General features: G+C 42.6%; 1 protein-coding gene across 5 annotated transcripts in view; it reads left to right on the forward strand.

The window, feature by feature from the left end:
* Positions 1-9692: 9692 nt before the first annotated feature.
* Positions 9693-15748, forward strand: part of GRIP1 (glutamate receptor interacting protein 1) — a 303224-nt gene continuing 297168 nt past the window's right edge. For 3 of the 5 annotated variants that reach the window (XM_079303918.1, XM_079303919.1, XM_079303923.1), the window contains exon 1: positions 9693-10023. In XM_079303918.1, coding sequence (XP_079160044.1) covers positions 9969-10023 — 55 coding nt within the window. In that variant the 5' untranslated portion in view covers positions 9693-9968. The remainder of the gene's footprint in view (positions 10024-15748) is intronic. The other 2 variants (XM_079303912.1, XM_079303913.1) reach the window with 1 other exon arrangement.

The raw sequence follows: 15748 nt of genomic DNA on the forward strand, positions 1-15748 counted from the left end.
AAATTAAAATAGGAATACAGTATTACAAAGAGCAATCCCAACTCTGACAGAGTCAGAATACAGCCTGATACCCTGTCAGTCAGGGTGTTGGTAGCAGTCCCATTAAATGGTGGCTGCATCCTCCTGCAGTGGCAGATGTGGTTCAGCTGAAGCAGTGCTCCTGTAGAAGGTGCAGTTTTCCTCTGAAGGTCCAGAGATGATGTGGAAAGGTCCGGTGTTCCTCTGGAATCCAGTGGAAAGAAGGTATCTTGCTGTTTAAAATCTCTGTTCTTATCTAGGTAGGAAAGGCTTGGCTCCTCCCCTGGCTGGAGCATCTCCCAATGGGATGATGTAATTTTACCAGTCATACAGTGGGACTCAATGCCCCAGCAGCAGATGAATCTTCCTGGAGGGAGGATGGGCTGTGGAAAAAATAAAGATAATTGCCCCACCTGGTTTTAAAGATGGCCCATTAGCAGATAGTATGTGCCACAGAGATAAGGGTCACTACCCCACCTTCAGCAGATGGTGATAGAATACACATTTCTGGTCACATCAACCCAACACACAGACCAAAAGTCACGGCAGCATCATGGCTTATGTGAGGGCTGACGTGAACACAAGCACAAGTATACACTTGACATAGTTTGAATTAAAAGACTGCTGTCCAAGTAAATGGCATGTACTGCCTGTGAGCACTGGGATGTGTCTTGGAAGGCATTCCAGATCTTGTCAGCTTTAGATAACAGCTGGGTGTGAAAGCAATCACCCCATCAGTACAGGCTGCGGCACCCCAGGAGGTGGATCGGGAGTGGCAGTGCTGTGCCCCAGCCTGGACCTCTGCCTGCTGGGACTGCAGGACACGGCTTTAGAAGACAACAGTGGGTGAAAGGCTGGGAGAAATGCTCCCTTAGATCACTCCTTCCCTAGGAACCCTTGTATGGGGAAGTGTAATACTGGATTCCTTTCAGAGGCTATGCCTTTGGTAAAGCTAAACTGGGATATTATCCCACAGAAAACATCAGTGTAAATATCCATTTTAAGCCACGAGAGTAAATTGAAACATTGTGTTTGAATTACTTGAAACAGCTAATTTGTTGATCTACTCAAAAGGTTAACTGCAATTTCAAATCTGGTTCTATTAAATTTTATATAATGAGACACTTTATTACATTATAGGACAGCAGATCCCATTGTTTGTGTGTTGTTTCAAGTGCTTTATTTTACTGTTGAGACCTTGCCATCACACTGTCTTGGTGTCTGTAATCTGTTCTGTGGGTCGAAAATGGGCATCAAAGGACCTTTTTTTTTTTTTTTTTTTGAGTCATTCTTCCTTGTTACAAAGGCTTTGAGAAAGTTTCTGTTATTTTTGTACAGGAAATTGTAGGAGACAAAGCAATAATAAGCTGAAAAATAAAAAGCTCTTTCCCAAGTAACATAATATCACTCTAACCTTAGGCTATATCACAGTGAAAATTACTAGCTAGGGTCTTTTATTACAATATTTTCTATCAATCTGCCTATATTATATGAGAGAAGGTTAAAAGTGACTTGTTTGCATTGTCTGCCATAGAGGTGCCATTTTCTCTGACACACACCTGATATTCAATTATCATTATCTCACATTTCTTAATTTTTTAGTCCAACTCTGAACAAGATCTCCAGCACAGAAAGCTCTGTTCGTCAGCAAGCTGGGAAACATTCTCCTGCTCTTGAGCAAACGGAACTTTTCCAGGACTTGGTCTCCATTAAAATAAATTAACACATTTGTGCCTCGACAGTTCACAATTCTCAAAAACATGCTGCTATTTTAATGTTCATGGTATTTTCCCCCTAAATATTTTGACTGTATCATGGCAACAGCTGCTTTTAGTTCTAAATTTGTTTTCCCATCCTTCATTTATGAAAAAAATGGCTGTTTCAATTCATTCCCCTTAAATGCAAAATTCAGTATTTTATACTTCCATCAACTATAAATAGGTAGACCAATGGTTTGTGATCTGCTTTGGATTCTCTATGCAAATGGAAATTACTATGTGAATTGCTATTAATTATGAAGAAGCACCTAAAACTATAAGATAAAGCAAATATAAAGTACATACAATATGTGTTGTAGGTTTTTGGAAGGGGGATGACAAGTAGAGGGTAGGTACCAAAACTAGTATTCCCAGTACATATTTAAAAATCAAGAAGTAAGCTAAAAAAAATTGCATCATAACAGGGGCAATCAGTGGTCCATTTTTTTCCAGTCCAGTTAACTTTATTATGTTTGCATGAGTGTAAAGTGGATTGAATAACTGAATGTACAAATTTTTGATATCAACAGCTGAACATTTTATTGCCCAAGACAAGCCTAAGGAAAAAGACATTTAGGATCCTTAAATGTAACTCTTAACAAATGTACCACAATTAATTGCTACTATTGTCATTATTTCTAGTATATTTGAAGAATGCTGGAAGTAAAATATAGTGGATTCAACAATAGGTACTTCCCAAGTGCATTTTTACCTTGGTTAAAGTAAGAAGATACTTCATTCTGGTGCAGAAATCCTACATTCATTTTTAGAGTGATCTGATCAGCAAGTAAATCAGTCAAACATATTTAGTGAAAAAAGTGCATGCAAGTCTTTTGCTTGTATGAGCAATACACAGGACCTGAATGGACATTTTATTTTAAAAGAAACTGTTCTACTCAAATTCTGATTACCAACTGATTATTATAAATATTTATGCAACATACAGATATTTTATACAGACATACAGATATTTTATACCAGTTTATTCTATACCACACCTCCCCCTACTTGTTTTAAAGCAAGAGTATGAATCTATACATGCCACTGTGTGTATTGATTTGCACAGAACCTGCTGGATTGCTTGATCCAGGAAATCTCCTTTCACTCCCTTGGTGGAAGTAACACATCATTAAAGTTACAGTCTGTCATATGTGCATCCTCCTCTGAATCAGGGCTGTTAGCATTGAATAGAACTAGGAATTGATACTAAACACTATGTCTTCTTTGTAGAAAATTAATGATAAAATACTTATTATACCTCTCGAATCTTAATGTTTTTTCAATGTTTTTAACAATTTCTGTAACAGCTTTTTCCTGCTGGAAAGTATAATTGCAGGTTTTCTTCCTTTTCTAGTGCAAGGTTTACAAAGACATTCTTTAAGATCATTACATTATCTCAAGTACCTTTAAAAAAGCTTTCCTCTGATCAGCTCAATGTTCTGTGTATTGTAGGAGATACAGATAATAGAGTTATTCACATAAATTTGCATTAATGATACTGAATTTCCTTAAAAGACTAAATTTAATCTACATTTCAAAAAATGAAAAAGTGTGACCATTATTTTTCTGATAGGCACACTAGCTCAGCATCAGCTTTATGGCTGTTTGTCAAAGCATGTAGAAAATACAAGCCTTAAGATTTAGGGTAAAACTTGGAAATTGTAAATGCATATAGGCAGCTAAGGTCCCAATCTTGAAAGGCAGTTGAAGCACATCTACATTGCTATGTGCTTTCACGTTCCCATTCATCTGCTTCTGGCACAGCATCAAGTCTCTCACACCTGCAGTGCAGATTCTGCTCATCACTTTTAGGGGTGCTTCTCCCTCACCCTACAGTGATGAAGATTTGGTGCTAGGGGTGATGGGGCCCACTGCTCTAAAAACTTGCAGGTATTTCTTAGCTTATTGAGTAACAGTCCAGCTTTTTGGTCCCTGTAAAATGTCAAATGGTTTTAACTTAGCTCTTACTTGAGGCACTCTTGAGATTGCATACTGGTTGTTTTCCTTCCTTCCACCTTGCTGTTGCTCATTCCAGCTTCCCTTTAAGCTTGCCAAGCATTTGTATGATAGTCAGATGTTCTGTGAAATGCTGGATCCTGAACAGATTAGCTCTTCAGTTACAAGGTGGATTCAGGAGGGGAAGGATTGTATTGGTGTGGAGCACAGAGGTGACAAACAGTGTCTCTAGATCTTCCATCCCTGGAGGCAGACAGATTTCAGCAGCTTGCCCCAAGCCACCAGAAATGGGACACTTGTGCCCTGCAGAGAAAACAGTTGCACAACAGAGGTGGTTACCCCTCCTAGCCCTAAGTTCATGACTGGGTCAGCACTGGCCCATCATTACTCCTGGGCTGGTGAGGATTCACAAGGCAATCAATCACATGGCCTGTGTGTGGATAATGGGTATAACTAATGTGCCTGAAATAGCAGCTGGCTTTCTGGTAATGGACTTCCCAAAGTGCACTGAGTGTCATTAATAGTATTCATGGCTGCAGGTTGCTTGCCAGAAAAAGTAAGTAAATACATTCATCAGAATTCAACACAGACTAGCATCAAAATGAAATATGCAGGAAAAGCATATGAAGAAAGCATAAGCACCTTGGGAATTTAAGGGGCCAAATGGAGATTGCTTCACATGTTCTCTAGTACTGTGTCTTCTGGAGAGAACAAGGTGAACCCTGACAGGCTGATGAACAAGGGGCATAGGAGAGCTGAAAGTAAAACTGGCACCCTGTAAACCCCTGTGCCCTCACCCAGGTGGCATGAGAACAGGCAGAACCAGAACCCCAGGAAAAACAGCTTTCTATGTTTACCACACAGGTTACCTGTTACCCTTAACTTTTTAAGGAAACATTGTCAGTTTTTTGTCTGGTCTCTCTCATTTTCCCTGTCCCTCCATGAAATCTGGCTAGGATCATGAAAGAGTGAGGCAGAAAAAGGTAACGTGAACTGTTCTCAAATCTGAAGCAAAATCCCATTTCACAACAGGCAGTTTCCTTGACAATAACAATCTCATTAGGCACAATGAAATCAGAATTCATTGTCCATAATGCCTGCAGTAGAATCACCATGAATAGCAGTTAACAGGACCTGGATTTGTTTCCTCCAGGTTTTCTTCAGTCTGTTCCTTAAGCATTCCTCATCCCGGGATGCTTCACAGCCCATTCCTTTCTGCAGGCTGATCCTGAGCTTTTGACACCCCGAATTTTTCCAAAACTACATTCCTTTCCTGCTGCAAGCTTTATCTCTTTCCTGTAAAAGTCAGCTTGACCATGTTGAGAACCAAGCATTAAAATGAAAGCCTTTCGCCTATGCTGACCACAGAAATTAAGTAGAATTGTGGAGCCTTCCTCCAGGGAGGTGGCAGAGCCCTGAGTGATGGATATCATGGATCTTGGTGCTCCTGAATAGGACTGTATAGAGGGTTGTGATAAGTTAATGCTATATTTTATTTATAATTCAGTATCAGCACAGAAAGGCAGCAATAAGGGTATTAAATATTTGCATAATTTTCTTTTTTCATTACATTGGTAATGGTGTAGCCATTTGCAGCTGATTTACACACAACTCATTTTTGTGCAAATAGAACAGTTATAAGCACTAATTAGAGTATTTTATTTTAGCAGCCCACAATCCCCAAAATTTTGATCTTGGGTACCTATATCTCTTCAGAGCTTAAAGCCTGAGCACACAGGGAAGTGTTGTCTCTTTGCTTGGAGCAGGTTACAGAAAGAGGAAAAGACAAGTAGGTAGTCCCAATAAGTCTGCTGTCTAGTGGGATTGGTGTGTGTTTGGCACAAGGATGCTGTCATGATCAGGAATCTACATCTTCTGCTAATTCTGAGCTTGTTTGCTGTAGTTCAAGGATCTGAGATAAAACCTTTAAAATGTTTTCTTTCAAGGGAAATAGAGAAAATCTTCCTGCCTCCTTAAAACATCACATGGCTAAATCCAAAGTCACACAGGTACATAATGTGGGCAGCAGGTGGATTGCTGGTTCCTGAACACACAAACACAGCCCATAAAACTCCCACCTTCCCCTCTTGCTTATTTGAATGCTGTAGCCAACTTCCCTAAACTAATTATGCTTGTGTTTTGTCTGGTTCCTAAATCTTTTGTGGAACTGACAGACCAGGTAAGTTAAAACTTGAGTTTTAACTTCCTGATGGGCCCATCTCCACAGGCAGGCTCAGACATCCTCCTCTTCTGCTGAAATCCCTCACATAGACAATGTGAGAGATTCATTGGGACCACAAACCAAGAGCAAGCCAAAGGAACCATGTCTCCTGCACTGGCCTAAGGTGGATATTCCTCATTGAGGCTGACAATGACTGGCCACCACTCTGTGGCAGGATGTCCAACTATTTTTTTTAACATTTGTTAAGAAAAGTCCAAAACTATGTCTGAAAAGAAAATCAATTGTTGGTATACTCGTTATGTCTCATCTGTGAACTTTTTGACCTGATGTTCAGCAATGTGACAATAGCTTTCAAGATAAAACATTTTTTTAATAAAAAGAAAATAAAGAATGAGGAAATAGAATAATAGTGGGCAGAGAAGATGCTGTATAGAGTTCATCTCTGGTCTGCCTACTGTTCAGTTCTGGCAGGATTGGTATCAGTTTTATAATGAAATCACATCACATTTTAATGTGACTTGAACAATTTATGTAACACTTAGTAAGAACACAGTAACACAGTCTCAGGCTTGCATTGGTGACCATCCACCTAAAGGAATCAGAATCTACCCTCTCCCCAGATGGCACAGCCAATACTACAGAGCCATCAACAACAATGTGGTATGCTCAAGTATTTTTATCAGAATGACATGGAAGCTCTGATCCAGAAACCTATAGAAGTTGCAATATCTTGATATTATAGAAGCTATTTTAGGTTATTTTTTACTTTTATTTGATGAAGAGATTTTTCTTCACACATTCTAAAGCTCCTTGTAGTCAAAAATGTGTATGTAAACATGTCAGTTACGTAGAGAAAAAAAAACAAAAACAAACAAAATAAGACCTAAATGCTGAGGCATCTCTTCTAGCTTAGAGGTAATTTATGGTGCAAGTCTCCACTTTACTGAGAAACATTGTAGTCCTCCAGCAACTGAGCCCTCTGCCTGACCCTCTTCATATTTCTCCTACCTTTTAGGAAATATGTATGAACATGAAATTAAAAAAATAATCTCTTCTTTAGAATGCTCAAAGAATAAAACCTTTCATTGGGAATATGATATTTCTTTAGCTTTTGATTAATTCTAGGGTTGTACATGCTTCTGATGACCTACATGTTGCATTATCAAGAAAGAAGAAAGGGTGCTTCCTTGAAAATCGGGATTTGATTAATTTAAAATTCTCTGGGGGAACAACTGTAGAGAGGAAAGAACTGTCAGGAAGTTTATATCTACCTGTGTGTGATATACTCACCATAAAATGCACATCTAAATCAGGTAGCTGCTTTCCTCTATTAGTAGCATTGGGATATGCAGAAGCAGTTGTTCAGTGTAAAACAGCTCATGTGAGTTAGAGAAAGCAATTAAATTAACTTGAGCCAGGCAAAGAAATGTGGAATTCTAGAGTGTCATTACCTTAAAGGATTTATTTGTAAAGTACTGCCTAAGACAGAAAGAAGCATATTCCATTTAATGATGCAAATATTGTCAACTATTTAATATGTAGTATATTTGTTCCTGAGAAGCCAGTGATTAGAAAAAGTAGGACTTATCTCTCATTTTGAAACACATTTCTGGAGCAAATCCAAACCAGCAGCTGGGATTTTATGACTCCTGCAGGATCCTGAAAAATCCCACATTCAATCCTAAGGAATTCTTACATTCAAAGTGATGACACTATAAAAAATAGCTAGAAAGTGGCTTATTGTGGACTGAAGATTAGGGCAATCTACTTCTTTATTCCTCTGACCTGCTATTTTGCAGAACTCCAGTGCTGGGGAAAAAAAAAATCAACTGGAGGATCAGAACTACAATGTTAAGACTCAATGTTTGTATTTTTATCATTCATAATGGAAACAAAAGGAGTAAAAGGTGGACATCAGAGGTAGTATGTAAGATTTAGGACGTGGATGACACAATCATCTGAAGTTTTATTTCATTGTATGGCACTTGAAAGTCCAGATGACTTTTAAGAAATGGCGGACGCAAATGCCAAAGTAATTTTCTTTTTAAAGTAGTTATATTTCTGTACATTTTATTGCCTTTAAACCTGCTCCTGGCTGTGTATTCTCCAGGAACTCTTGGGACAGTTTTCTGCACCTGCTCCTTGTGTTGGTGCCTGCTGGGCTGAATAGCTGCAGAGTCTTTTTTCTCTCTGTTTTCTCTGCCTGAAAGCCCCAAAGGCATGGCGTGGAAGTTTTGCCCTGTGAGCAAAGAATCTAGCTGGAAATCTTTATTTTATAATGCTTAGAAATTCACATGCACACTCACATTTTTCTTTAGAAGTATTAATAACTCCCCCCCAACATTATTTAAGTAAAAAGACTATGAAAGGAAGTCAAATATTAGCATAACTATTTCTAAAAGAAAAGACACAAGATTGTCGTTCAAATATGTAGGAAATCCAAATTCAGTGTCCCCGATAATGAAACAAAAATATCAATAGTCACATGATTCAAGGCTGACACAAATCCAGCCTGACACTTGGAACTTGGCAAAATGTTTTTGGTTTGCAAACAGCGCGTCGCTGGGTTTGTTCTAGATCAGGTATCACCTGTCCTCTCACAGGCTGCAAGAGTGTTGCCAACAAAAGGAACTCTTCATTCATACTCTTAATTTAGCCGAAATCCAGGATACGGGTTGTGTGTTCGGTTCCGCTCAGTGATCCTGCAGCATTGCTGATGGCAGGACTGCAGCCCGAGCGCGACCAAGGAACAGCCGGGAGCTGCAGCTTTCATCAAGGGGATTTTAAACCAGGGGTTTTCATGAGCACCAAGATGCATTCTGCTTGACATGCTGGCACTAAGTCAACACAGAAGAATGCTGTGTCAGGAAACTGTCATGATATTTACAGCAGAAATTAAACCCTTCAGATTTTCCTCTGACTAAAGGGTTCCTGTGTAGTTGTTTCATTACATAAAATAACATAATTTATGTAAATGTGAGGATGTTATAGACAATATAAAAATAATCACAACATAATTGTTAGGCAAGATGAAGCTCCTATAGGAGTGCACCCCGAGAAGTGCCTTAGAAAATTAAAAAGATTCATCTGTATTGCTATCATTATTTTCAAATGATATTCAAACCTGCCACTTTGAATTTCTTTTCGGTAAAAAATAAAAGGAATATTTAATCATCACAGCATTAGTCTCCTGTTAGGACATGGCTGTGTCATAAATAATTTTAGTGGTGAGATTCAAGGCCTTTTAGTCAAAAGCTCGTAAGGAACTGCCTGTAATACTGACAGAAATTTGACCTGTCACAACCGGGTCCTGGACTCTTTATGGTGCAAATTCCGGTTTATTTGATCGGGGGCAGTCCCTGCCTCTGGTTTAACTCCTTACAGCCCAGCTTTCGCCCACCTGGGCAGGGAAACTGACCCGTCAGGAGCGGCGGGGGGAAAGCGACGAGCCCTGGTCAGCGCTGCGAGGCGAGGGAGCGGCGGGATGGCCGCGCCGGGGCCACGCGGGGCCCGAACTCGGACCCTGCGGCGGCGCCGAGTTCCACAGCCCCGGCCGCGAACACGAGTGCCACGGCCACAGCCACGGCCATAGCCACAGCCACAGCCACGGCCACACCGCGGCCCCGCCCGGCCCGCACCTGGCGGCGAGAGGCGGCGCGCCCCGCCCGCCCCACCTGGCCCCGCCGTGCCGCCCCGCGCTCTCCATTGTGCGCCCGCCGGCTCGGGCCACCTGCCGGCGGCGCCAGGGCCGGGCACCGCTCCGCGCCTCCTCTGCCTCCCACAATCCCTCCGCCCACCCCTCCGGTCCCCGGCTGAACCGGGGCGAGCCCGCGCCTTCCTCCCCCGCCTGCCTCCCTGCCGTCCCCCGGCTGGCGGAGCTCCGCCGCCTCCCCTCCCCCGCCCTCCCGCTCCCTCCCACCGCGCGGCCGCCGCCCCTCCGCCGCTGCCCGCCGGAGCCGCCGACTTCCCCCTGAGCGCGGGTCGCCGCCGCCTCGCCCTGCCATGAGCCGCCCCCCGTCGCCGCCGCAGCAGCGCTGAGCGGGGAGCGCGGAGCCATGCCGGGCTGGAAGAAGAACATCCCCATCTGCCTGCAAGCCGAGCCGGAGCGAGGTGAGCGCGGAGCCCCGGGGGCGCCGGCCGCCCGCCGCGAGGGGAGGCGGGCGGGCGGGCGGGCCGGGGTCTGCGGCGCCGCCGGGGCCCCTCCGCAGCCCGTGGCCGGGCGGGCTGCATCCGCCCCGCGGTGGGACGGGCGGCCGGCCCCGCGCCTTCCATCTTGCTCCGCCGCCGCGGCGGGAGCGGGGCTGCGGGGGGCGGCACCCGCGCCGGGCCGGGGACACACCGCGCCGGCCGCCGCCGCCTCCGCCGCAACTTTACTTTTCTCCGCGGCGCCGCCGCCCGCGCTGCCCCGGACCCGGCTTTTACGGCCGGGGGGGCGTGAGCCGGGAGGGTGGGAAGGTAGCTCCGGAGTGACTTCGCGAAACTTCCCCGCGTGTGGCTCTGCCCGGCCGCTGCCGGACCTGTCCCGTCCCTCCCGGTGGGCGCCGGTGCGGCGGCAGCGGTCGCGCCTCGGCGGCGAGCGGTGCCCGCAGCAGCTGCCCCGAGTCCCCGCAGCGGTCCCGGGATGGCCTCGGGTCCCCAGCCCCGCCGTCGGGTCGGGGATGTCGGAAGCGAAATGGTTTCTGGTCACTTTTAAGAATAAACTGTGTATTTGTTATTATAAAAAGGTATTTTGGCCCCTTCCCCAGAGGGGGTTTCTGTCATGGGTGGGTGTTGTGTCCCTTGCTCTGTCTTCAGCCTGTGAGTCAAAGACAAAAAGGCTGGGACACCATTTACTCTCAGGTATGCCCTTCGAATTATGTCTTTGATTTACAGGTAAGTTCCATGGTAGCGTGTGGAGTCCTGAGGCAGGACATTTGGGTTTGGTTGCTGCCGTGCTAGATAGCTGGCTCTCCTGCTAGGAACAAGAATTCACCGAGTATTAAAAAGGAGGAGGTTCTGTTTGCTGTGTGAAAGAAGACTCGTTCTCTTCCATTGGAGGTGGAGGTCTTTTGCAGAACTGCTGTCCTTATTTTGACTTGTAAATCCTATCCCTAATGGGAAGTTCATCACAAACATGACATCATGAAAATAGTTGCTGAAATGAGCGCAAGGTATTTTGGTTGTGAAAAGCAAGCTTTTGAGTTTTTACTCTTAGTAAATACATCGTTACTAAAATCTGTGGTCATATTTCTTTATGTCACAAATCTGTGTAGCAGAGGAATCACAGAAATAGGATGGATGACACTTGTCAAAATATATCCGATGCGTTTACAGATGAGGGAACTTTAGAAAGGGTCTAATCTGGCTGTGTCAGAAACTGGAAAGATTTTCTCATTTCATTCTGCATAAAGGTTGTGTCATGAGCTATAACATGCGGACTTGTCTTTATTCAGAGTAAACAATGGTGGTGGTTTTGCTCTGATGGGTTTAATGTCAGTTAGAATACTGACCTGTTAACAGTTCTTGTTTATTCCTATTTCTGTTTAACCTCTTTCATCTTCATTATGAAGCCGAACAGATTTATTTGTTAATAGTCTTACCCCTGATGCTTTCCTTTATTGTATTTCAATTGTGTAAATAAAAAAATCTCTACTGTGCCTAAAATAAATTATTGCCTTCTGAAGTATGTTGCATTGTAGAGTGCTTAAGTTTAGCCAGTAATTTAGCAGGATTCCAGTCACCGGAACTTTCCTGATTTAGACTTGGAAAAATATTAAATGGTCAAAATGTTTAATCAGTATTGAATTTAATAGTTTTTGAGTATGAAGAATAGATGAAATAAAGCTTTCAAGCTAGACAAAAAACTGGCCAGTGCAGTAATGAAATGAAGGTGCATCTTTAGCTAATGTAGGAGTTTAGTGTGGCATTGAGTAAAAGGCAATTACAAATACAGTTAAATTCTGGTTCAGAGCCAGTTATGCTAACATCCCCCTCTTCTGTTTCTAGAAAATATTTCCATTCAGTTAGTCTGCAGAATGTTTTATGTACATTGTGCTATCAGAAGACTTTTGTGAATGTAAATACTGTTATTTTAAACTAACATTGTAGCTGATAGCTTTCTGTGATTTAGATATGGAATAGTACTGGATGTGAAATATTTAGTAATGTAAATTGGGTTTACGTCACATTTACGAGTATGCCTTTATATATAAAATATCCATTTATCCATCACTTGTGTAGGATATTCTTATAGGATAAGAATACTCATACAGAATGTAAGAATAGGAAACATTCAAATGCTTGTGTATTTTGTGTTCCTGTAATCTGATTGTTTTAATCAGTGTTTTGTTCCTGTAAGAGGAGCTAGTCTTTATTCAACCTTATGAACACCAGTAGGACTGACTAGTAGTAATTTTCCTGCATAACAACACAGACCTGCTAAGTTAATGTGGTGCTGAAGTTTTTTGGTGGTCATCACTTTGTGATGTTGTTTGTTTGTAAAACAAACTACAAAATTAAAAGGGGTAAAACAAACCATCCAAACCAGAATAGTACCCTACAACCACAAACCAAACAAGATCTCAGAAAAGAAGTGAGCAGGTAAGTAATGCCAGTTTATCCTTGTGCCTCCTGCTGGCTTTCCCCTTCAGGGAAGCCTCCCCTGCTGGCTTTATTATATCCACAGTCCATATACCCCTTCTCTGTCATAATAAACAGGTACTGTGCAGCTTTGATATCAAGTCTAGTTGTAGCAACAGATTTCAACTGGAAAATTCAGCTCTGGAGGTGCTGGGAAAACTGGGAAAGCAAAGATTTCCCTGTGGTGAGCTATCTTGGTTTGTACCAGACTGTTTTTCCCCAGGCTTTTTCCCCTCAAATGTTACAGGCTTTCTTGAGAGCTCTGCATCTTCTGTATGCATCTGTAGAGAGCTGTTAGGTGCTCAGCAGTGGAAGGAAGTTGTGGGCACCAGGATGTGAGGCTTGAGAGGTGGGAGGATGTGGGGGCTGCATCCTCAAGGCACTGCAGCATAGAGGGTTCACTGGGTACCAATACTCTTTCCTCACTCCAAACCAATGCAGCATTGCTTTGGGGAGCCCTTCAAATGTTGTATGTCCCTTGATGCTCTGTTCATCTGAGGTGTCAGGAACTGGATGGCAGTGCTGCCACACGGCAGTGCATGCCACAGCATGTTCTGGTGCGAAGAATCAACTTTAAAACTATCCAAGGAGCTGCGTTGTTTTGATGTGAGGAGCTCTTGGGATATTGCAAATGGTGATAACCTTGTGCAGACCTACTAAGTTTGCTCCAAGTGGGGTTATTTTAGTGTACTGGTATCCTTGTTTGCCCCTTCCTGCTTCAAACTCCCCTTGTATATTGAATATTTACTGCAGAACGTCCTTAGCGCAGCCTGTGTTCGTTGTTCTACAAGTCATGCGCTGAAATGGAGGTTATCCAGAAACTCGATAAAATCAGAATTTTGCTAATGGAAATTGGCCGCTCTTGCTGAACTGAAGTAGCAGAGACATGGTCAATGCTTTGGCTCACCTTGTCAGCAATTGGTACTCTGAGCAAAGGAGAATCACCTGATAACGATTCAAGCATCACAGCGTGTGTTTGCATGTAGGGTCTAACATTTGTGAGAGTGCTTTGTGGTGGAGAAGATTCTCTTCTGAGGGGTGGCAATCACTGGTATTTCAACAAGTATTTTTAGATGTCTCGACTGTGGAAATTATGTGGGATACTTACGTCAACTTAAAAAAAAAATTATATTGTGCTGTTTTTCAGTGACTAAGACCATATTTAAAATATGAAGTAGAGAGCTGCTATTCTGTGTGTACTGCAGCACAGCTCCTGGTATTCTGCTGCCTGCTCCATAACCAAACAGTACTCTGCAGTTGGCTGTGCTGCTTCTGGCTTCCACTGCCACAATTATCACAGGAAGACCTCTCCTTTACAGGAAAGAAATTGTGCTCTGTGCTAAGTAAAAGATTTGTAACATATACCTGATGCAGTATACCCTGTCATTTCAAAAATGACATGTGAAGATGTGCTAGTGTAAGACAGTGTCTTTAAAATTCGGGGTGTTCTTCTCTCCTCCCCAGTTTTCTGCCTAAGATGTAAATCAGATCTTCTTGTAAACCACCTAAAACACTTTCTGGGGTAACATCTATGTAAATACTTTAGGAAGAAAAATGTTACTGGAATTAATTTTGTTCAATATTCCTTCCAGTCTAGTTAAATGAAGGTGTTTTATGGAACTCCTGTTTCAACTTCATAGTTGATCAAGTTTCCCAGGAGTGCAGAAAATACTATTTGTACATCTTGTGCTCACTGTGGGACTGCTTGAGATACCTCAATGTACATGCATGTTAATTTTAGAAGTTAAAGCATCTAAGTATGCTTTGGTCTTGATTTTATTTTTTATGTAGTATTCCTTTCACAGTTGTTTTTCCTCTGTTAAATAGGCCAGTTAGGTCAAGGAAGAAGGAAATAGTATATTTTAATTTTCTGCTTTTCTATTTCATGTTCATACTTGACAGTCAGGGAAATTAGGTGTGCTTTAAGGGAACATATTATAGGAAACATTAGGAAACTATTTAAACCCCGGGACTCAAGGATAAAAACATGTGCAGGTATTTTGTGAATCCTGCCTTAAGTATAAAACTAGCATGTTCTCGTGGAAGATGTGCTGACAACAAGCATCTCTCCCTGAGGTTACTGCTGCGTGAGCTTGTCTGCTCATCTTAAGCTGCAAGAGAATCAGTTTTCTCAGATAAGGGAAAGATATGTTACTGAATTGAATCATGTTATTGTGGGTTAGCAATTTGCATCTGATCAAATGAGGCCGCTTCACAGTGGATATTCTTCATACTCCTGCCAGGTACATGTTAAAAATCAGCCTATTTTCAATCAAAGGCTGAGGGTGACTATTCTTTCTATTTCAGTCTTCACCTTAGTAAGGCAAGAGCAATCTTTTTCTTCTTGAGCATACATGGGCTCTTGAAACTGAAAAGAGCTGCAGACCTAGGATTAGAAACCTTGTACAGAGGCTTTCTCTCTGTCTTTATCTGTTTTCTCATGTGTGTCACATGCCTCCTGAAAAGTTAAAGTATAACCTGGATGGCAGAAAACTTCTGTGAGGAGGGGATGTGCTCATGGTGGCAGCCCTAAGAGTAAGGACTGGGTGTTGGGGATGAATGTTTGGAGAGAGATGTGTGAAGGATCATCTTTCACCCCAGGGAAGGCATTGCTTAGACTTAGTGTGGAGTGCAGATATCTAATATGTGAACAGTTGGGACATTTGGTCAATTGTGGTATGCAAAGTGCACTGTAGTTGCTTACATGTAAGGTGAAGAAGTGAAAAGGACAGAAATTGAAGGATATGTTAGTTTCTCAGCTGCTGACACAAGAAGCTGGCTGAACTAGCTTCATTCCCCTCCTTCAGTAGCATCTGAAACAACACTAAATCTCAGATTGGAAAACACTAATGATAGGAGATAGATTAATAACAAAATACTAATTACAAACTATATATATTTTGTTCTTCTTGGGACGTCTGCCTCTTTTCACCTCGATGTTGACTGAACTGTGGCTTGGGCATTGGTCTCTCTCCATTTGCTAAACCGAGTGTTGGTGAAGACCATTTTCCTGGAGGGGTAAGGTGACACTCTAAAGCTGGTTTTCAGTGGCATGCAAGGGGCACAGGCATGCTGTCAGTTTTCTTTCTCTTAAAACCTGCTGGGATGGGGAGGATTTTAAGGCAAGGATGGGATTGCTCCCTGGTGCCCTTTTAGCATGGAAAGAGCTGAGAGTGGGCAAAAATCATCTACATCTCCTGCAATCTGCATAGCCAAG

This window comes from Erithacus rubecula, assembly GCF_903797595.1.
Source record: "Erithacus rubecula genome assembly, chromosome: 4".
Classification (NCBI taxonomy): Eukaryota; Metazoa; Chordata; class Aves; order Passeriformes; family Muscicapidae; genus Erithacus; species Erithacus rubecula.